Below are 20,975 nucleotides of genomic sequence, written 5' to 3'. Positions count from 1 at the left end.
GGAGTTCTTTCTGGGGACAACTGTGTGAGACTACCACAACTTCACACACACAAGATTTATTAAAAGCAGAGAAAATGGAAATAAAAGCAGAGGCTTTACCCTGTTTACAAGCGGACTTAGATTCCAAGCCAAAAATGCAGTTAAAAGCAAGCACACATATCGGTGCTGGAAGGGTAAAAACATTTACAGAGCTGTTGTAATGATCCCCAAACCAAACATTACAAACCCAGGAAATTCAAGTTTAGATTACACTTAAATCCAAATGTGTTAAGGGATGGAAAAGCACCATTAAACAACCTTAACTCTGCCCTGTGGTGACATCATGCAGTAGCCATGTGATTATGATTAAGGCACTTCAGTGTGTGTGACCTCAGGTTAAAGAGATTTTTAAAGGCCTTGTAGTTTTTTCCCCTCATGTCCTCATTACAGGGATTACATTGTAGAAACAAAGAGCCATAACAGCCACCTTTCAAAGGCTTAAATGACCTTACTCAGAGCCTGCATTTCACGAACAGTCTGCATAGCTCTGCCTCTGCCAATTTTGGTATTGTCCTTTCAACTATGCAGACTGACAGAGTCTTCCAATACACCCTTCCTCATTCTCCACTGTGCTAAACAATGAATCAGGGACAGAGGTACAGATGCCCATCACAGGAACTCTTAAAGGGACCAAGGGCTATACAGCTCATTTCTTTGGGGACACCATCTTTCTTTACTGGCCTGGGAAAGGTCCCCAACCCTTGGGAACATCACCACCACCCCAGCCAGGGAAGGAGGCATCCAGCTCAGGGAGTGTGTGCTCGGCCCCACCCCAAGCCAAGGAAGGGGATGTCCTTTCCAGGGCAGAGGAGGCCCCAGGAATCTAGAAATTGCATTTAGTTTTTTTAATCCATCTTCCTGGGCTGTGAGAAATGGTTGCTAGTGCAGGGCAGGGGAACAGGGTCTGGAAGAGTGCTGGGGGAGGGTACTACCCCCCAAAACTGGCCCCTCATCTGACCGTCTTCCTACATCCTCCCAAAGCCCAGCCTCTCCTCTGAGCACAGGAGGGCCTCACCCAGCAGCTGAAGCTGCTCCAGGACATCTCGCTGCATCTCCACAGCCATGCGGTGCACGTGATGGTCAGAGCTGTTATACATCACTGCATTCTGGAACATCAGCATGAGGTCCCGCTGGAATTGGGCTGTGGTCCAGATCTGGCCCTTGGACAGGCGCCTCTTTATGTTGGTTAAATCCATGGGTCTGGAAGGAGGCATGAAACTCAACTGTACATACCTAAGGACTCCCCTAACCTTGCCTGGATGGGGGTGGGCACCCTCTCCCTGAGATGGAGGTCTCATTTTTGTTTCCCTGCAGCCCCAAACACTGGAATGCTTAGGCCCAGTTCTCAAGAGGAAAATGGCAAGAGCTTAAGAAAGCTGGAAAGAAACTGCGGATTTGGGTGATCTATATCACACAGCTAATTAACTTGCCAAGCCACTAGCAATTATTTCTGAAAAGCCAAATGTGACACTGAGCAGAAAAGGAAAGAGGCGTGATCCTGGTAATTAGCACCTGTCAAATCAACCCCAATTCTCTTGTGATTGAAAATGGCACATGTTAAGAAAAATATCTATAAAGAACGAGAATCTAATGGTCCCAAGGGAAAAAGCAGTGGTGGTGAGGGGGTGTGTTATAAGGACTAAATCTTATTTACTTTCTTTTGAAATCATTACAGAATTGATGGGTGAAGCAGGAGGTGGAAGAGGATGACCATGATTAGAAACACGGGCCAGAAATAGAATGAGCATCGTCTTTAAAAAATGTACTTAATCCATCTGGGGGAAAAAGGATCTGAAACTCAGCTCCTCACTTTGCAAGGTTTCAGAGTAACAGCTGTGTTAGTCTGTATTCGCAAAAAGAAAAGGAGTACTTGTGGCACCTCAGAGACTAACCAATTTATTTGAGCATAAGCTTTCGTGAGCTACAGCTCATGAAAGCTTATGCTCAGATAAATTGGTTAGTCTCTAAGATGCCACAAGTCCTCCTTTTCCTTTTTCACTTTGCAAGGGGAACCTTGCAAAACGGGAGTGATTGGGAGACTAAGGAGAGGAGAACTGCAAATGAGACAAGTTTACAACACAATATGATGATACAACAACATCAGTGCAATTCCAGGGCAGCCTGTACCTGGCCCTCCCCATGCAGCCCTGGAGCCTGCCCTTGGAGTAGTGCTGTCAAGAGCTCGGCACACATTACTAGAACTCCAGACAAACTGGAGGGAGCACAGAGAAGCGCAACCATATGCTGACGCAGTGAGGGGGTGAGAGAGAGTAAAACAAGTCTTGGACAAAAGGCTAGATTCACAAAGGGACTTTGGGTGCCTAAGTCCAACACCTAGGCACCACTGAATGTCACAGCAAAAAAGGTCACTCACTCTGTGCAGTGATTGTTGTTCTTTGAGATATGTCCCCCTATGTGTGTGCCTCTTCAGCTATGCAGGAGTCTTGCAAACCCTTGACCAGAGCTTTTCCATTAGCAGTGTATGGTCGGCCCACACATGCACTCTGTACAACCTTGTGCTGTACACTGAGGGACTATACGGCTGCACGGGCAAACTGCCCCAGTTCCTTCTCTATCTGACTGCCCAAGAAAGAGGGGAAGGAGGGTGGGTAGTGGGGCACCCACAGGGGGACACATCTCACAGAACTACCATTACTGCACAGGCATACTCCCCTTCTCTGAGTAGTGTCCCCACGGGTGCCCCACTTCAGGTGCTTCCTGAGCAGCACCCCACAGGGAAGATGGCGCTTCAGAACGGAGTCCAAGGCTGAAGCAGTACAGGAGGACCAAGTGCCACATCAGCTCTGATGCTGTGGACCAAGTGTTTAGACCAAGTATACACTGAAGCCCAGTAGCAGCTGGGCATATCTCAGAGTGTTTTTGAGCCAAGTGGTGGAAGTTGCCTGTGATTGGCCAGAGGGTGCTTTTATCCTTTGGGGTAGGAGGCAGACCACCATCTGCATTGTAGCAAGCGACCACACACCCAAAGCGCCATCTCAAAATCTCTGCGTAAAGATTGTGAACCACTTGGTCTTTCTGTGCTGGAGTCAGTCTAGGTGATTTCCAAAATAGCTTGGTCCTATCTAGATAAAAGGCCAGTGCCCATCTAACATCTAAAGTATGAATAGATGTTTCATGCTGAGATTTATATCGTTTGGGGAAAACACTGGTAGACGAATACCTTGGTTAAGATGAAAATCCACCAATACTTTAGGTAAGAATTTAGGGTGCAACCATAAAGGGACCCAGATTTGAATATCCTGTGAAGAATTTGAGAGTCCAGCTCCCATTTGTAGTCCTGGGAGAAATGCCTGCTGATCATATTGTCTGTGACATTCTGGATTCCAGGAAGGTAAATGACTGAGATATGAAGAAGTTACTCACCTTGTGCAGCAGCGATGGTTCTTTGAAATGTGTGTCCCTATGTGAGTAACTTCCTCTTCTTCGTCAAGTAGTGTCCCTGTGGATGCTCCACTGAGGTGATTCCTGAGCAGTATCCCGCACTGGAGGCTGGGGCTTCAGAGTTGAGTCTACTATAGCTAATAGCATCATGGCACCAAATCTGGCATCTGACTGCAGCAGAGTCCCTCAGGATGGCATAGTGTTCTGCAAAGGAATGTGCAGATGCCCAGGTAGCTGCTCTGCATATTTTGGATATAGGGATACCCTTGGAGAAGGCGACAGACGAGGAAACCGATGTTGTAGCGTGTGTGTGGACTGTGGATGGAGGTGCTAAATTACGAATCTGATAAGAGTTTGATCCAGTTTGAGACCCATTTGGAGAGTCTTTGAGCTGAAATTGCTGTGCCTTTAGACCTGTCCATGATAGAGAGGAAGAGTCTCGGAGATTTTATAAAGTTTTTGTCCTGTCCAAATAGAAGTCCAAGGGTCTCTTTATGTTAAGTGTATGGAGGATGGCTTCCCTATTATCCTGATGAGATTTGGGATAAAAGGTCAGAAGGTGAATGAGCTGGTCTATGTGAAATGCTCAAGTCGTTTTGGGGGTGAACTTCAGATGTGGTCTGAGGGTGACTTTGCCATGGAAGAACACTGTGAAGGGTGGATGCGCCATCAGAGCCACTATCTCCCCAATCCTTCTTGCTGAGGTGATGGCGATCAGGAACACCGTCTTCATGAAAAGGTGAGTCAGAGAACAAGTGTCCTTGGGTTCAAAGGGCGGTATAGTCCTTTTAAAAGTAGACTGAGATCCCATTGTGGGGTAGGAAGCCTGGGTTGGGGAAAGAGGTTCGCTAGGCCTTTGAGAAACCTCTTTGTTGTCAGGCGGGAGAAAATTGAGTCCCTTCTATTTGCTGGTGGAAGGTTGCTACTGCTGTTAAGTGTACTTATAGCGAGCTAATGAGTCCCAATATCTTGAGATTCAGCAAGTAATCTAAGATTACAGGTAGAGTGGCCGTATCCAGAGTGACTCCTATGGGCTGGCACCAAATTCGAAATCTGGTCCACTTTTGTAGGTAAGGTTGCTGGGTAGTCATTTTCCTGCTGTGTAATAACACTTCCTGTACCTCTTCAGAGCAGTGTGATTCTATGTGCTGGAATCATGAAGGAACCAGTCTTTGTGGTTGAAGGGGCACCTCCATTAGGAGAAGCTTAAGTCTCAGTTCTCTAGCCTTTCTGCACCTCAGCTTCAGTTGTTGACATAAGCCACACTTATGTGGTTCTCTCCCAGACAGCAGAGCAGGGATGCAGACACATCTACAGTGCAGCACCCACAGGGACACTTCTTGAAGAAGAATCTGATGGGCTATACACCAGTTCCACAACTTTATAGCTTTGACACACAGGGAAAGGGATCTTGCACCTCCCCATTTGTTGATACAGAATATGCAACCCACACTTTCTGTCATGATCCTGATTGATTTGCCCCAATGAAGCATCAGAACTGAAAGCAGGCATTCCTGACTGCCCTGAGTTCCAACAGGTTGATATGAAGACCTGTTTACTTAGATCACCATCTGCCCTGAGTTGTAAGGGTACTGATGTCTGCTTCCCACCCTCACAGTGACGTGTCCATCGTCACAGTTATCAATGGAGTGGAGAGGATGAAAGGGATGGCCACTCAGGCACTGAGTTGATTTTTTCCACCAGTGTAGGGAGTCCTTTACCTGGAGGGGAACTGTGACCTGTTTGTCCAAAGCTATCTCTGGTTGAGGAATAGAACCTTCTGAACCAGCCCTGAAAGCAGTGGTGGTGTAATCTTCCATGTTTAGTTAAAAGATGCAAGCTGCCATATGATTTCGAAGTTGTAAATAGTTCCTTATAGTAGTTTGGAGTCTTCCTTGAATTATCACAGATTTGCCTAGGTTATGAATCCATTCACAGGAAGGAAGGTTCTGGCTGCTAATGAATCCAAGTATGCCCTTATGAATTGTATTTTCTGTACTGGAACTAACATAAATTTTTTTTTACATTTAGCTGGAGACCCAAGTCCTGGAAAAGAGCAAGAGCTGTCTGGGTGGAGGTCCACACTGCTGTGTAAGATCGGCCCTTGAGTAGCCCGTTATCGAGACACAGGAAGTCTAAAATTGCCTGTCACTGAAGGTAAGCAGTTACTATTACTAGAACCTTTGAGAACACCCTTGGGGCCGAAGGGAAGTACATGGTATTGAAAATACTCCTCACCCATGGTAAAATGTAGGTATTTCCTGTGAGCAGCGTGAATCACTGTATGGAAATAGGAGATTGCTTTTTGGCCCTTGACCTGCAAAACACCTATCTCCAGAGAAGGACTTATAGTTGCCAAAGTCACCATCCTGAACTTCTGAGATGTCACACATTTGTTCAGTCAACTTAGATCTAAGATCAGTCTCCACCCTCTGTATGAGAAAATACTTTGAGTGAAAAACTTGCCCCCTGCGAGGAGATGGGAGCTGCTCTATCACTCCTAAACAAAGGAGACAGTGCACTTCTTGACTCAATGTGGTCTCGTAAGAGGGGTCCCTGAAGAGGGATAAGGAAGGGGGATGGGAGGGAAGAAGGGATGTAAAGTGGATGGTGTAATCTGATGTTATAACTTCCATGACCCCTTGTCTCTTGTAATATGCTGCCAAGTCTGTTACAAATGGGAAAGATGGTCTCCAAAAGTGGGGCGGAGGCCAAAAGGTTGTAGCTTGCAAACTAGAGGTGAGGGCAGAATTGAACCCTCTATTGACCTGTCAAAATGATTGTTTTGATGATGACTGGGTACTCGATGAAGGAGAGTGAGGAACTCTCCTCCTCTGGAATCTTTCTAGTGGGTTCAGCAGTTCTGTGAAATCCAGAGAACTGGGCAGGGCACAATCTCTGGGCATTCTGAGACCTGCTAAATCTCTTGTTCATAGGGGTATATATGTCCAGAGACCCCAGTGTGGCCCTGTAGTTTTCGAGAAGAGCTTCTGACCATCAAATGGAAAGTCCTCACCAGTATTCTGAACCGCTCTCGAAAACCCTGATAGATGCAGCCATGAAACCCTGTGCATAACAACTGCTGTGGAGATGGATCTGGCGGTCGTGTCCCAAGCATCTAAGGACACTTGGAGAGGTTCTGGCTAATCACTGACATTTCCTGATGATGGCCTGAACGAGTTCTCTATGTTCCTGTGGAAGATGTTCAATAAAGGCTGCAAATTAGTTGTAATTCATGATGTCGTACTTGGCCATGATCATCTGATAGTTTGCGATACGAATCTGGAGGGTCATGGATGAGTAAGTCTTTAGGCCAGAAAGATCTAACCTCTTCTGGTCTTTATCATAAAGGGTAGACCTAGAGCAGGGGTCGGCAACCTGCGGCATGCGTGCCAAAGGCGGCACACGAGCTGATTTTTAGTGGCACTCTGCTGCCAGCCGGGGTCCTGGCTGCCGGCCCCATTCAGCCCCCTGCTTGACTGGCTGAACGGAATCCCAGGCCGGCAGCGGGCTGAGTGGGGCCGACGGCTGGAACCCCAGACTGGCAGCAGGCTGAGCGGCTGAGTCCACTGCCGGTCTGGGGTTCCATCCGCTGGCCCCTGCCAGCCAGGGTCCCGGCTGCCGGCCCCGCTCAGCCCGCTGCTAGTCTGGGGTTCCAGCCATCGGCCCTGGCATGTGAAACCTTAAATTACAGTGAACAAATGAAGACTTGGCACACCACTTCTCAAAGGTTGCCGACCCCTGACCTAGAGCAATGCTGTTTACCACTCTCATTTACAGCATCTGTTATCAGGGAATTAGGCAGAGAGTGTGAGAACAAAAATTCTGAGTCCCTGGGAGAAACACAATGTTTCTTAACTGCCTATTTGCAAATTGGCAGGATGACAGCAGTAGTTTGCCGCCCAGTCTTCACTGGATCTAGGAGCGGTTCATTAATGGGTAGTGCAACCCAGGTGGATGTTGCTGACTGCAGAATGTCCAGGAGCTTGTTTAATCGACTCAAGAGGTATCTGAAGGGCGTCAGCGACCCTCTTCACAAGGTCCTGGAAAAGCAAAAATGGTCAGCCATTGATGGTGGTGGAGGCATGAGTATCTCATCCACAGATGAGGATGACATAGGGGTTTGAGGGCAGCCTCCTTATCCACTCTAGTCTCCTGCTCTTCAAAGGTCTCCTCGTGTTGGGAGTTTGGTAGAAGAGACTGTGTAACCCTAGTCTCTCGGTGCATTCGAGCCTGAGGTCTAGAAAATTGCTGACGATATGCCACCCAAGGATCCCAGGCCACTGAGGGGGCATAAGGGAGAGGGGGTGGCACCCAGGGCTGATCCCACCATCCCTGTTGTGGATGCGGATCCTTACTGAAGTATGGATTCCTGTATGGATGAGGAGGGGAACCCTGCACTGCTAAAGACAAAACTGACTGACTGTCTCCTTCATCCTCCTCCATGTCTTCCAATGGTGTGGGTCGGGGAAGGCAGCAGAAAAAGGCAGAGACACTTGTAGTATCAGGAAACAATGGTAATTCAGAGACTGGGTCTCGGTACCAAGAGCTGTCTGGTACCGCTAAGCAGTGGGGGCACTGGTTTGTTGAAAATGGACCAGTCCCTAGAGTAGTGGAATTCCTGCAATATTGAGTGGGTCAGTGCCACGGCATTTAGGTGGATGGTACCATTGATCTGGAATGCATCGGCACCGGGACTGAAGGTGTCTGGCATTTCAATTTTCCTGATACCAAAGGTGCCGAGTGAGAGGGCACTGATGTTATGTCTGATGTAGATGGTGCCATTCTAGAGAAGTATATGTCGTGGGCCTCCCATCCTTCAGAGACAGTACCAGGGGCCTGCTGGACCCATGCTTCTCCAAAGTGCGCCGCGTCTCCTGGACCCACCGGTACAGGAGAAAGAGTCTTTTGCCTCCACAATACTGAACCAAGAGGTCAAGGCCTCCGACACTGTAGACTTAATGGGAGATTGGGGTCTTTTGGGAGCCAGCTCCTTGTAGTGGAAGACCAAGCTCTGCTTCTTTGGTGCTTTCGCTGAGTCTTCTGAAGTCTTCTCCCTCTTAGGGGACATCTGGGCCAAGGTCAGAGGGGTGTGTGGTGTGTGTGTGGTTGTCTCCTGACTCAGAAGTGGGCTGCAGGGCATGCATCATCATCAGAAGCCTCAATTTGGTCTCCCCATTCTTATGTGCTCTAGCTATGAGAGCCAGGCAAAAGTTACACTTTTGAGAGAGTCCTGCCTCTCCCAAGCAATAAATACATCTAGGGTGGTCGTTGCTGACCAGAACAGCCTCCTGACAGGCGAGGCGGCATCTGAAACCTGGTGAGCCTGGCATGCACAGTCAAGCCAAATAGGCTCCCCGGGAAAAAAAAAAAAGCAGGGAAAAAAGGGAGAAGAAAAACATCAGTCCTCTCACAACTAGCTAATGAATGATGCATTAACAACTACTGCTCACAGAACAACTGCAGAACACGCTGAGGCAGGCAGAAGGTGGACATGCCAGAGCTCTGTGCCAGGCCGAGGTGACAGAGACAGCAGCTCACCTGCACAGCCCTATACACCCTTGGTGTGCAGCATGAGGCACATGTGCAGGCCAAATGGAAATCTCCAGTCAAGGGCTCGAGAGGCGCATGCGCACCTGAAGTGGAACACCCATTAGGACACTACTCAAAGAACCACTGCTCTGCTGCTGCTAACCCGGTAGGCACCTGAGTTTCTGCTGATGGGGATGTATGTCCTGACACTACCAAGCTCGTTGGCCCTCTAGCTCACACCTAAGCCCCAAAAGCATGCTCCAGCAAGGCACTCCCCTGCCTACCTCAATGTGGTAGGTGTACTTTGAATATGCCTACCCTACATAAAAGACTGCTGGGGTAAGAGTTTTTTGGGCAGATTGGCTGATACAGGTATCCCAATAGCTCAGAGGTTAGGGCCCTCACCTGGAATGTGGGAAAGGTAGGTTCAAGTCCATGTGCCAAGAAATTAGCCTTACAAATTAGAACATTGCCAGCGGGAGAGAGTGGGAGACACAGCCCCAAACAGTGAGTAGCCTAGCAGTTAGGGTGCTCCCCTGGGATGTGGGAGATCCAGGCTTGAATCCCCATGCTTGCCTGATTTGGAGCTGTGACTTGAATCCTGGACCCTATAGCGCAGGTGAGAGCTATCATTCCTATCCCCTTGGCTACAAGGGGTGTGTGCGTTTCCCTTTATCTTCCCCCACCATGAGAAAGATCTGATCTGGCTCAAACACCTAGCTCCAGGAGAGGGCTCACAACTCAGCAGCCTGAGTAAAGACTATGCCCTAAGCCTCATCCCCGTCCTCTGAATTTCACCCCAGCAGTACCCTTCTCAGCTTGCTGGCTCCATGACTCCCTTTCTGAGGTGCCTAGCTCTCCCCAGCCAATGCATGGCTAACATGGGCATCTAACTCAGGGCTGCGAATGCCACTAGGGGCCTGGGAGTCAGGCTTTGCGCCATCCAAGAGCCCATAAAGCTGTAGCTGAAGCTGTTCTCACACAGCTCCTTTTCTGTGTCTTGCCCCACCCTAGCTGTTCACTGCTCAGACTCTAAGCTGAGAATGCCCCTGCCCCGTTTGTTTGGAAAGCCCCCTCTGGGTGATAATACAGCCATGCTCAGGGGCTGGAAGAGCCCGCTTTGTGAGGCAGGACTACGTTAATTTTGCATAGCTTGGCTCATTCTGGTTGTAGCATGTAAAGGCCCCATCAGGACAGGGTCCTGGTGCACTGTGTGCTGTACAAACACATCGTCCTGCCCATAGCAGCTCACAAACAAACTGGCATTAATGACAAACAAGGGGGAGGGTGGGCATAATACATGGTGCTGTTGCAGGGTCACTTCACAAATCAATGGTCCCAAATCACCTGGAAGGGGTTTCTATGAAAATAAATTAAATCAGCTCTCCCCACCTACCACCGTGCCTGGCTGGTTTCTGGAGGCGTCGCAGCAGGGGATGGGGCTAAGAACAACTTCAAAGTATTTGAAGGGTCTAAACCCACGGGAGGAAGTGGGAGTATTTTAGGTGCGCCAAAGGTGTGACATTTCAAAAAGGAACATGGATGCTGAAAAGCAAAATGGAGGCTGTATATAAGAAAAAGTTTCTAAAGAGTGAGGTCTATTCAGGGACAGGAGAGTCTCCTCAGGAGAGCTGGGGCAGGATGGGAGCCCTACTGCTTTGGACTAAGCCTTGGAGAAGACACTGTAGGGAACCTTCCCACCCTGTTCCCTGATGGGAGCAGATACCATGGTGACAAACATGGGCAGATGACACAAAGTTGCCCCATAGCTTTTTCCTCTCTACATGCTGGGGCTCTGGGAAGGTAGAGGAAGCAGATGAAAATGCTCTAGAGCAGTCTTCCTACCTTCTCACCACATCCTTGTACCCAGGAGCCTGCTTGTCTGACACCGGCTTCAGGAATGGGCCACAGTACCTAGAGGGACAAGCCCAAAGAGGCAGGAGAGAATCAGGTTTGTCCCCCACTGTTCACGTGACTCTCGAAGAGGGGGCAGCAGGTCCACTGTTCCTCTTCCCTGGTGCCCATGAAGGTTGATGTGGGGCCAGTGACTAGCAATCCCTAGGGGAAACACAGGAAGGATGGCAAGAAACCTCGGAGTTCACTGTTGGTGGTCGCTAAGGCAGGAATCTGAACTCCGTTTCCTGCTCGAACCAGTGGCTTCCAAGTTAATCAGATGGAATATACAGGGCCAGTGCCTCGCGTTAGTCCCATCCCTGCAGCAGGAGGCATTCCTGCTACAGAGACGGATGTGGGTGAACCCAGCGAGAAATTATCCATTTTACTCTTGCCCTCATGGGTTAGAGTTAGGGACAGTGTGGACAGGGGCCAGGAAGTTTCATTCCCAGCTCTGCTGCTGCTCCTCAGTCCCAATCTGCAGCCCCTCTGCTATTCTAGCCCTGGACTTGTCTCCCACTCCCCCCAGCTCTGCCACTGCCCTCAGCCCACAGTCCCCTGACACTTCAGTCCTGCTGCCCACACCTCAGCTCTGATGATTCCCCTCAGTTCACTGATTCAAAAAGTCCAAGGCCAGAAGGGACCATTGTGACCTTCTAGTCTGACCCCCTGTATAACACAGGCCAGAGAACTTCCCCCAGATAATTTCCGGTACGAGCTGTCCCCCAGAGATACACACCTGTGGCTGGCTATCATCTTCCAGATGGACAGCAGCGTCTTTTTGAAAAGCAAATGTCGCAGTGAGTTAGCGCAGCTGAGCGGCACCCTGCACAGAGGAGAGGTTATCAACTCATCATGTTAGATAAGGAGCAGGGGGATGTACTGCCACTGCTGGCCTCCAGGACACTCGGGAGGAGGGAAGGTCACTGCTCTTTAGCTTGTAGTCTAAACAAAACACCTTCCAGGTAGCTACAGGGCAAGTCTCCCCATCAGGGATGTATGGAGTGGCTCCCCCATCAGGGATCTATGGGGAAGTATTTCCCAAGGCACTTCCTTTGTTTGGGTCCCTCCAGAGACTCTCTTTAGGGTTCAGCTCCGTCGCAACAGTTGCCATTGGACCCACAACTCACAGGCTAGAACAGGTCTTTAGCAATGGTTGAGCCACCAAGGCACCATGTGATACCATGTGCAGAGTTTACTAAAGGCAGCAAAACCTGGGGAGAAGTCACTGAGCTCCCGCGGGATCACTGAGCTCTCTCAGTCTGGTGGTGGAGAGTCTCTTTTGCTCAGATCCACAAAGGGACTTTCAGTGCTGCTGTGATCCACACAACTCCTGCTCAGCTGCCACCTAACCCTGTAGGTGCCTAAACTCACCAGGCTGTAAAAGTTCCCTCAGCACCGAAGTTTCTGCCTCTGGGGATGAGCTCTGCTGCCTCAGGCAGGTGTCTGGAGGCCCACCTCAGGTATAAGCCTTAATGAGATCCCCAAATGGATGGAAACAGGCACTCCTCTGTTTAGCTTGCCTGTAGGGCCCACACTGGCCCAGACTTGCTGAGCATGGCTGCCCTGCACAGCATGGCCAGGGGGGAGAGGGCAATAACCTCTCTTATGGCCTTTAGCTTAGTGGCTAAGGTATGCACCTCGGAGGTGGAAGACCCAGGTTCAGTGCCCCTTTCTACTTGGTGAAGCAAAGGGCTTTGCTTTCAGGTAAGGCCCCTCATCATTGGCCTGTTGGAGAGTCCAAGGTAGGGGTCTTTCAGTCTCTCTTGTTGAGGCCATTCCACTTTGTATTAATGAATTAAATATGAATGAGGTCAGAGCACAAGTGAGTATAACTCTATAGTCCAGGGGTTAGGGCTCCTATCTGATTAGGGAATCCCTCTTCATGCTTCAGAGAGGGGACTGAACAGGGGTTTCTCACATCCCAGGGAGTACTCTGAGATTAGCTCTGCTCTAGGAAATATTTTGGGAAGTTATCTCGTTAATGTGTCACGGCGCTAAGTAGCAGGTCAGACTAGATGATCACAGTGGGGCCTTCTGGCCTTGGAATCTATGACCCTGTAAGGAAGGCCTCAGCCACCTGACTCCAGGAGAGGGCTCCTGGCTGTGGATCGCAAGCAGAGACAAGTACCTCCAGGCACCCTGGATTTAGGAACTGAATGCTGTGAGGGGGTGGGGCTTAGGATACTTCCCTCTCCTCAGCCTATCCCATTGGCCAGTTTAGGTGGTGCCTGCATAGTGTGCTCATGTTCTGTGGATCCTCATTGTACAGGGACCCTTGGCACCTAACCCAGGCTTTGTGGATGCCAAGGATATTCTAGACACCTGACATTAGTTGTTGCAATGTCTAAGTCCCTTTGTGGATCAGGGCCTTGTCCCTGCTGCAGCCCTCCAGTTCCCATGTTCCATCCCATGGCTCTACATCATACCTAGCCTCCTGCCACACAAGTGCACAGAACTCACGTGGGAGTCTATGCGATGGTGGCCTGTCACTTTAAGGATGTCTGGCTCCTTGTGCTACAAGTGTGGGAATGGCTGTGAAATGAATGAAGCCGGACAAGGAGTCCAGTCTTTTGTCTTTCTCTCCACAGAACAAGACGCTATAATTGGTGTGAATATCTCCATAGGAGGAGGCAGTGATAGCTCTGACTGGTGGGTGTCTGGTGTGCAGTGTTACTACAGTTAGACCACTACTAAATCACAGTGTAGCAAACTGGTAATCAGCCAGGACTTGAGGCACAAGAAGACGCAGGGTTATAGGTAGCAATCATAGAAGGTGAGATGAGCTGAATCAGGGCAGCTCTGAGGAGAGGCCAGGAAGCTGGGTCCAGAACTGGGCAAGAAGCCGCAAACCACACTGGGGCAAAGGCCTTTATTCTGGTGACTTTTGTTCTCGTTCCTGTCCTGGAAGAATAGATTTTATTTTATGTTCTGCTGCATCCTTTTCTTTGGAAAGCCAAACCAGCTTCTCCAGTGTGTAACAGAGCCTGTCTGTCACACACCCTCCCCAGGGCAGGGTTGGCTCGGCTACCTCAGCACATCTCCACCTGGGAGCGGGCCTGGACTCTTGTGCCTGGCAGAGCATGCCAGGTAACCCCGAAAGAAACACTGGGGTTTCCTGTACATTTGGTTCCCACCCCACATTTCACTTTACCTGCATTAGGACTAGCATCCAAAGGTTGGATGCTCTATTATCACCCAGGCATCCAGGGCCCTCTCCTTCCCCCTGTTCCCTGGTGTTCGCTCACCTTCCGTGAGATGACCCCCTCCATGTACATGCTCTCTGTCTTGGGCCCATGGAGACAGGTCCACGCTACGGCATGCAGGTGGAGCGAAGGGGCCACAGCATCAGCAGCACCTACCAGACCCAGGGCTGTGCTACTCACAGCTGTGAGGAGGCTGCGCTCATGAGACTGGAGTCCACCAGGGATGCTCTAGAAGGACTGTAGCTATCACTGTTATCATGTGCGGAGAGATCGTTGTCCTCCTCCAACAAGTGGCTCTCGCCCTGAGCACGTTCTGCAGGCTGCTCCAGAACATCACCCTGGAAACAAACAGAAAGGAGGAATAATGCCTGCAGGGCTGGGTACCTCAGTGACAGGGATGCCTGGCAAAGCAGCAGATCAACTGGAATCCCCCAGCCAGGGGACAGACTTGCTGCATGTGCCCGTATTACAGCCAAGCTTCAAGACAAGGTCTTTATGGTCTCCTGGAAGCTGTTCTCTTAGGTGGGCAGAAAGGAGCTGTGAGTCCCCTCTGTGCATCTGACACTCACCTTCAGCCTGTAGGAGCTGTGAGTGTCCCTCTGAGCATCTGACATTCATTTTCAGCCTTTCAGTCCAGTGGAGACTGGTGGCCAATATCCCCTCACCACACCTTTCTCGTGCTACCAGAGTGGCCACACTCTGTCCATCAATAAGGCAGTCCCCAAAGAACAGCCCAGATGGATGTTACCTTCCGCCGGTCAGTCCAGAAACTAGGCGTGGCATACGGGGAGGTCCAGGGACAGAAAAGAAGCAGAATGACCAGTGGCTAACAGAGTTTAGCAAGGGAAGGGGCCTGACCAGTAGCAAAAAGGAAATGGCTGTGAAGGGAAAACTGTGCCATAGGGAGTTTGTGTGGTCTATTGACACAGGTTTGAGCTGGTTCCAGCTCTGGAGGGAAAGATTGGGGGCTTAGATAGCAGGTTCAGACACCAAGAGAGGCCACACGGGTACTGAAAGGGAGGCAGCAGACACATGGCAGGGGGAGATGATGATGGACTAGCTGAGGAAAAGGTAGACGGGAGGATGTGATAACTAAGGCACGTGATCAATCAGGAAACAGGTACTGGTACCTTGGCAAGGAGGGACAGCAGGCCAAGGAGGTTGTAGCATAACTAGTGATCAAGAAGCTACTAAAAGAGCCCACCAGGAAACTGAGATGTGATCCTGACTGGTCAGAGAACAGTGAGGTCACTGGCCTGCAGCCCACAATGGAACCCTGAACTTTGCTGAACTGATCGTGCACAGTCAGGAAGGCTTCTCAAAACGGATGGGCCCTCTCCTCTACAGAACTGCTTGCACTCCCAGAGTCAGCACGGTCACACCTTAGGAAGTTCTGGACACCATAAAAGAATCTCGACTCGAAATGTGTGAATATGAGCCAAAACTTTCCTGGCTGTTGTAAGAGAGTCATGGGCCACTCCTGACCAAAAGAGCCAATCCCAAATTCAGGGAAGGAATCTTCCCTTCCTCTTTCAAACATGCAATAGTCCAACCAACACAGAAGAATCTCATCCTGGCTACATCAGTTCGAGCCAACTACCAGGATCCGTATCCATACGAAACCTTCGGTTCCTGAGCAAGCTCACAGAGAAGCTAACCAAAGGCCAACTACAAGCTCACCTAGGAACACAGGAATTGCCATATTGGATCAAACCCAAGATCCATCTAGTCCACTGACCATCTAGATCAGAGAGAAGAGTTACTTAGGGTGCTAGAGGGGGCGTAACTAGGAGTAGTGGATTGACTCAGAACAGGGCACCTTGGAAAGTGCCAGAGGGTGAGATTTGAGGCTGTGGAACAGGCTCCCCAGCGAGATGGAGGACTACTCCATCATATGGGACTTTGGAAATTGGAGCGAGCCCTATAGATACATCTCCAGGACACCCTTGGCCTGGCTGTACAGGAGAAGCAGGTGGACCCTCAAAGGCACTTTTCATCTCTTGTATCGGACTCTGTGACATGGCAACGCAAAGGGCTTGGCCACAGATAGCAAGGGTACTGTCCTACCCAGCATTATCATTGCTTTTATTACAGTAACACCTAGAGGTGTGAAACTGAGATGGCCTAGTCTGAGCCCTGCATGGACACACAGGAGACAAAGAGTCTAATACAGAAGACAAAGTAAGGATCATTATCCCCATTTTACAGATGGTGAACTGAGACCCAGAGAGATTGTGACTTGCCTGAGATTTATTAATTGATTTATTCTGTTAGACTGACCTCACACTTGGTAAAGCAACCCTCATCCTTTCATGTATTTATACCTGCTCCTGTATTTTCACTCCATGCATCTGATGAAGTGGGTTCTAGCCCACCAACGCTTATGCCCAAATAAATTTGTTCGTCTCTAAGGTGCCACAAGGACTTCTCGAGATCACACAGGCAGTCTGAAAGGAACCCAGGTCTCTAGACTCCGAGTCCACTGCCTTGATAACAAGACTAGGTGTTTTCATGCATTTACCTCCACGCTGCCTGGGAGCACCTCCTCCAACGCACTCATGTCCGAGGAAGTCTCATCCAGAAGCAGCTTCCTGTTCTTCTCTTCCTCCTCCATTTCTCTTCCATTCTCCACTGGAAACTGCAGCTCTCTCTGCTCTCCTGAATCCCCTTCCTCCCCTCCTGGAACTTGGGGCTCTCCTGTCTCCTCTCCTAGAATCTGTTCTTCCTCAGCTTCTCCAGCCTCCCAGCCCAGGACCTGCAGCTCTCCTGATACCTGTGGTACCCACTCCTCCCGCACCTCTCTTCCTGGGATGTGCGGTTCCCCAGCCTCTTCTATCAGGAGCTGCAGCTGCCTTTCCTCCTCTCTTGGGACTAGTGGTCCTGCCATTTCTTCCTTGAAGCTCAGGACTTCCCTTTCCTCTTGCTGCCCAGAGCCACAGAAAGTCCAGTGATTCTGTTCTGAGTCTGTGCCACTAATGCAGAGGGGTTCCATGAGGTGGGTCACCTGTAACACAGAGCAATTTATTACCAACTTCAAACTACGAGAGCATGAGTGATTAGGAGGAGGGAGGGATCAGCAGCATGAACCACATAGGGCTCCTCCATTACAGCTGCCTTTTCACCTCCAGGGACTTTAATAAAGCACAGTGTCCAAATCAAGAGCATTATTAAAAGAGCATCAGCCCATCACCTTTTAAATGGTTGGCTCTGCATCAGGATCAGGAGACCCACAGGCAAGACAACCAGCCAGCCACTGTGCCCTCTTTAAATATGGCAGACTTGGACTTTCCTTTGAGAATACAGTCATTCATCTAAATGGGCTCTAGGGGTCTCTGTTGCTCCACACTAACAGGTTTCAGAGTAGCAGCCGTGTTAGTCTGTATTCGCAAAAAGAAAAGGAGTACTTGTGGCACCTTAGAGACTAACCAATTCATTTGAGCATGAGCTTTCGTGAGCTACAGCTCACTTCATCGGATGCATCACGAAAGCTCATGCTCAAATAAATTGGTTAGTCTCTAAGGTGCCACAAGTACTCCTTTTCTTTCCACACTAACAGTGATACATGGCAGAGATGCTCAGAGCATCAGTGTTTCCAAGGCATTGTTCTAGAGCAGTGCTTCTCAAGCGATCTGATGTGGGGGACCGGCAATTTTTTTTCCAATGTGCATGCAGACCGGCAGCTGATGGCTTGCGGACTGGCACCAGTCTGCGGACCACCACTTTGAGTAGCACTATTCTAGAAGATGGGTCATGCAGACTCTTATCCAGCTACCCACTGCAGCAGCCCTACCTCCAAGAGGAACTGCAGAAGACTGTCTTGTTCACACTGCCCTGCCTCTTCCTGGAACTCTTCTCTGCCATCCTCCCATACCAGAGGTTCCCTGGACTCCAGCCTGCGATCCTCTTCTTCTTGACTGCTTTCCTCTTGTTCCTCCACAGTGGCCTCTTCAGTCATCCTCCAGCTCCCCACCTCCAGCTCCAGGCTGGAGTCCCAGGAGCTGCTGAGAGACAGGCAGCCACTACTCTTCACAGAGTCACTGGGAGATTCTCTGTTGGACTCCAACCACAGCCACGCACGACCCATCTGCAAAAAGACACAAGGGGACAGGTAAAGCCATTTGTTTACAAATTAATCCCAAACTGCACAGACTCCAGCTCATTCCCTTGCATGCTCAGAAAGCCAAACATTGGAAAACCCACATTCGGAGCAGAACCTACTCCTGACCCGAGGTCACAGCCCATTTTCTGCTGCAATCAAAGGCTCCCGCTGCACCACAGAAACTGTAATTTCTGAGTGATTGGACCTAAGTTTTTATACTACACTCCTCTCTGGCATCTCAGCACCCAACCCCTGAGGGCACTCATCCTACTGCACTCAGAGGGGACTGGGCAGGAATGAAGCTTGCACCTTTGTCTGTCTTGTACAGAAAGGGTGCAGGAATGTGAGAATGCAGCTGACAGAAGCAAGAGTTCCCCGGAGGAGTGGTGCCTAGGGAACTGGAATGCTATTTAGGTACTGTGAATAATCCCTGATTTCAAGGAATGCTCACCATGACAACCTCAGCTCCCAAGGGAGCACTTTGGAGTCTCCTCAGAACAAGAGCTCTAGAAACACTTGTTTTAAGTGAAAGCTGTGATTAGATGGAGAAGGTGGGGTCGGTTGTGTGTGCCAGCCCTAAGGGAGTTAGAACAGAAGAAACATAACCACCCATTTCAAGTTGCAGTGGGGGAGGTTCAAGTTGCAGTGGGGGAGGTTCAAGTTGCAGTGGGGGAGGTTTAGATTGGATATTAGGAAAAACTTTTTCACTAAGAGGGTGGTGAAACACTGGAATGCGTTACCTAGGGAGGTGGTAGAATCTCCTTCCTTAGAGGTTTTTAAGGTCAGGCTTGACAAAGCCCTGGCTGGGATGATTTAACTGGGAATTGGTCCTGCTTTGAGCAGGGGGTTGGACTAGATGACCTTCTGGGGTCCCTTCCAACCCTGATATTCTATGATTCTATGATTCTATGATTTGTACTCCACTGGGGGAGAATCCTATGGGCACTTTAAGAAGATGAAACTATTTTGAAAAAGTGAAAAACCATTTCTTCAGATTCTCCTCAACAGCACAGACCCTGCTCACTGAAATGGTGTAAATCCTGTATCATGCCAAAGAAGTCCATGGAGTTGCTCCAGATTCACATTAGAGTAACAAACAGGACTGGCCTATCCTCAAAATCCTGAATCCTTACAATGCAATTCTGACCTGACAGTCCATCAGAAAAACTCGCTTCTAAGCTCTTCTGGATGGACCATAGACCAGTGCAAAGCTCTTGCGAGGCAGCTCTGAGCAGTGGTGTTGGAGTTTCATATTAGTCAGGTGGGGCCTGAGTTGCAGAGGTGCTGAGCAGCCACAGATCCCACTGACTGCACTTGGCACTGGCGGTGCTCAGCATTCTGCAGATCAGATCCATGGCACCCAACATTCCATGTGGCCTTGGCACCAGGAAAGCTGTTTGTTTACTTTCTGGAGATGGCAGCAGGAGGAGTTTGCTATTGAGACCCTCCTTCAATTTTACTGTTGGAGGAAACAGATGGAATTTGATTCTTGAAATGACAATGAGACAACATGATGACTCAAACTGGTGCTAAGTGAGTGGAAAGGCACAACACAAAAACCTTATTTATCTCCTGTGAGCAGTCTGGACTCTGAAATGTACCGGAAGGCTGAGCTAGGTCTACATTTCTGAAATGTGGCTAGGTTACTGCTACTGCAAGAACCTTCACTTTAGCATTGTGTGACTTGTGGATTTAAAAATAATATAGGACTGCACAAATCTGCTTCTGAACTAATTTAATATTAAAGTTTATGTACATATACATGCCCAGGAAAAAGACCTGTTAGACATAATATGTCCCTTCTGCTTCCTTCATTAAGAACTGTGTATTGTGGAGAAATTCAGCAGTTTGGATGGTAGGATTCGAGGGCTGAATCTATCAGTTACATACAGTGCATAGTACATGTCCCATTTACTTCCATTTACAATTTCACTTTTGTCTCTCCCTTCCCCTCCAAATACAGGGAAACAAATATTTGCCAAATTATATCATTTAAAAAAAATCAGCTGTTTTGGGGTTGAGCACAAATAGCCCTGAATTCTTTATTTACAGTGGAGTCTCCTTGCCCATTCCAACAGCCGAAAGGGTTTTATTTAAGCTCTCTAGAAAAAGCTGAGAAATGTAAGCCCCAAAAGTAAGTTTTCCAAGAAGATAGTGTGATGTGTGTTCGGAGCAGAGATGCCACCTCAGACTTGCAGGCAAACGCCCCCTGGAGGGTGAGAGACTTACTGCTTGGATATATTTTCAGCCAGTTTTGAAAGATTTTTGGTCACTTTTAGTATCTTCATTTAGTGACTGGTGCTGTTGCTTCTTTGGGGGACCTAACATTCTCATACTGTTCTTGTCTCGCAATCTGCTTAACATCCAGGTCACACAATGTACAACTCCCATCAGAAGGAGGCACAGCTGGTGGCAGATAAGTTCTATTTTTCCTCGGTTTGGTTAAACTAGACAAACTGCAGTGCACTGTTCCCTGTGCCTTAATGTATCTGCAGCAACACTTAATGTATCTGCATCAACCTGGGGGTTACAGTGGACGAGAAGCTGGATATGAGTCAACAGTGTGCCCTTGTTGCCAAGAAGGCCAATGGCATTTTGGGATGTATAGGTAGGCGCATTGCCAGCAGATCGAGGGACGTGATCGTTACCCTCTATTCAACATTGGTGAGGCCTCATCTGGAGTACTGTGCCCAGTTTTGGGCTCCACACTAAAAGAGGGATGTGGAAAAATTGGAAAGAATCCAGCGGAGGACAACAAAAATGATAGGGGACTGGAACACATGACTTATGAGGAGAGGCTGAGG

The 20,975-nt window shown here is 49.2% G+C and overlaps 1 protein-coding gene across 1 annotated transcript; it reads right to left on the bottom strand.

Moving 5' to 3' along the window:
- Positions 1–40: 40 nt before the first annotated feature.
- Positions 41–18,057, bottom strand: LOC140916423 (bromodomain-containing protein 8-like). Its single transcript, XM_073358072.1, has 6 exons — positions 17,863–18,057; positions 16,594–17,076; positions 14,253–14,410; positions 11,606–11,692; positions 10,819–10,887; positions 41–1,239 (listed from the first exon to the last, which is right to left on the bottom strand). The coding sequence occupies exons 1-6, from the start codon at positions 18,025–18,027 to the stop codon at positions 1,005–1,007; spliced, it is 1,197 nt and encodes a 398-aa protein (XP_073214173.1). The 5' UTR covers positions 18,028–18,057; the 3' UTR covers positions 41–1,004.
- Between the last annotated feature and the right edge of the window lie 2,918 nt (positions 18,058–20,975).

This window comes from Lepidochelys kempii, chromosome 8 (assembly GCF_965140265.1).
Source record: "Lepidochelys kempii isolate rLepKem1 chromosome 8, rLepKem1.hap2, whole genome shotgun sequence".
Taxonomy (NCBI): domain Eukaryota; kingdom Metazoa; phylum Chordata; order Testudines; family Cheloniidae; genus Lepidochelys; species Lepidochelys kempii.
Note: the sequence above shows the minus strand (reverse complement) of the source record. Positions and strands in the feature narration are given on the sequence as shown.

Bases quoted from the DNA above. Each gene is read 5' to 3' on its own strand.
- LOC140916423 (XM_073358072.1), bottom strand. From the start codon at position 18,027: ATGACTGAAGAGGCCACTGTGGAGGAACAAGAGGAAAGCAGTCAAGAA. The intron at 17,077-17,862 runs GTAGGGCTGCTG...TCTGTGTTACAG, and splicing joins TTCTGCAGTTCCTCTTGGAG to GTGACCCACCTCATGGAACC. The intron at 11,693-14,252 runs GTGAGTAGCACA...TCCTCTGTGCAG, and splicing joins AGCGCAGCCTCCTCACAGCT to GGTGCCGCTCAGCTGCGCTA.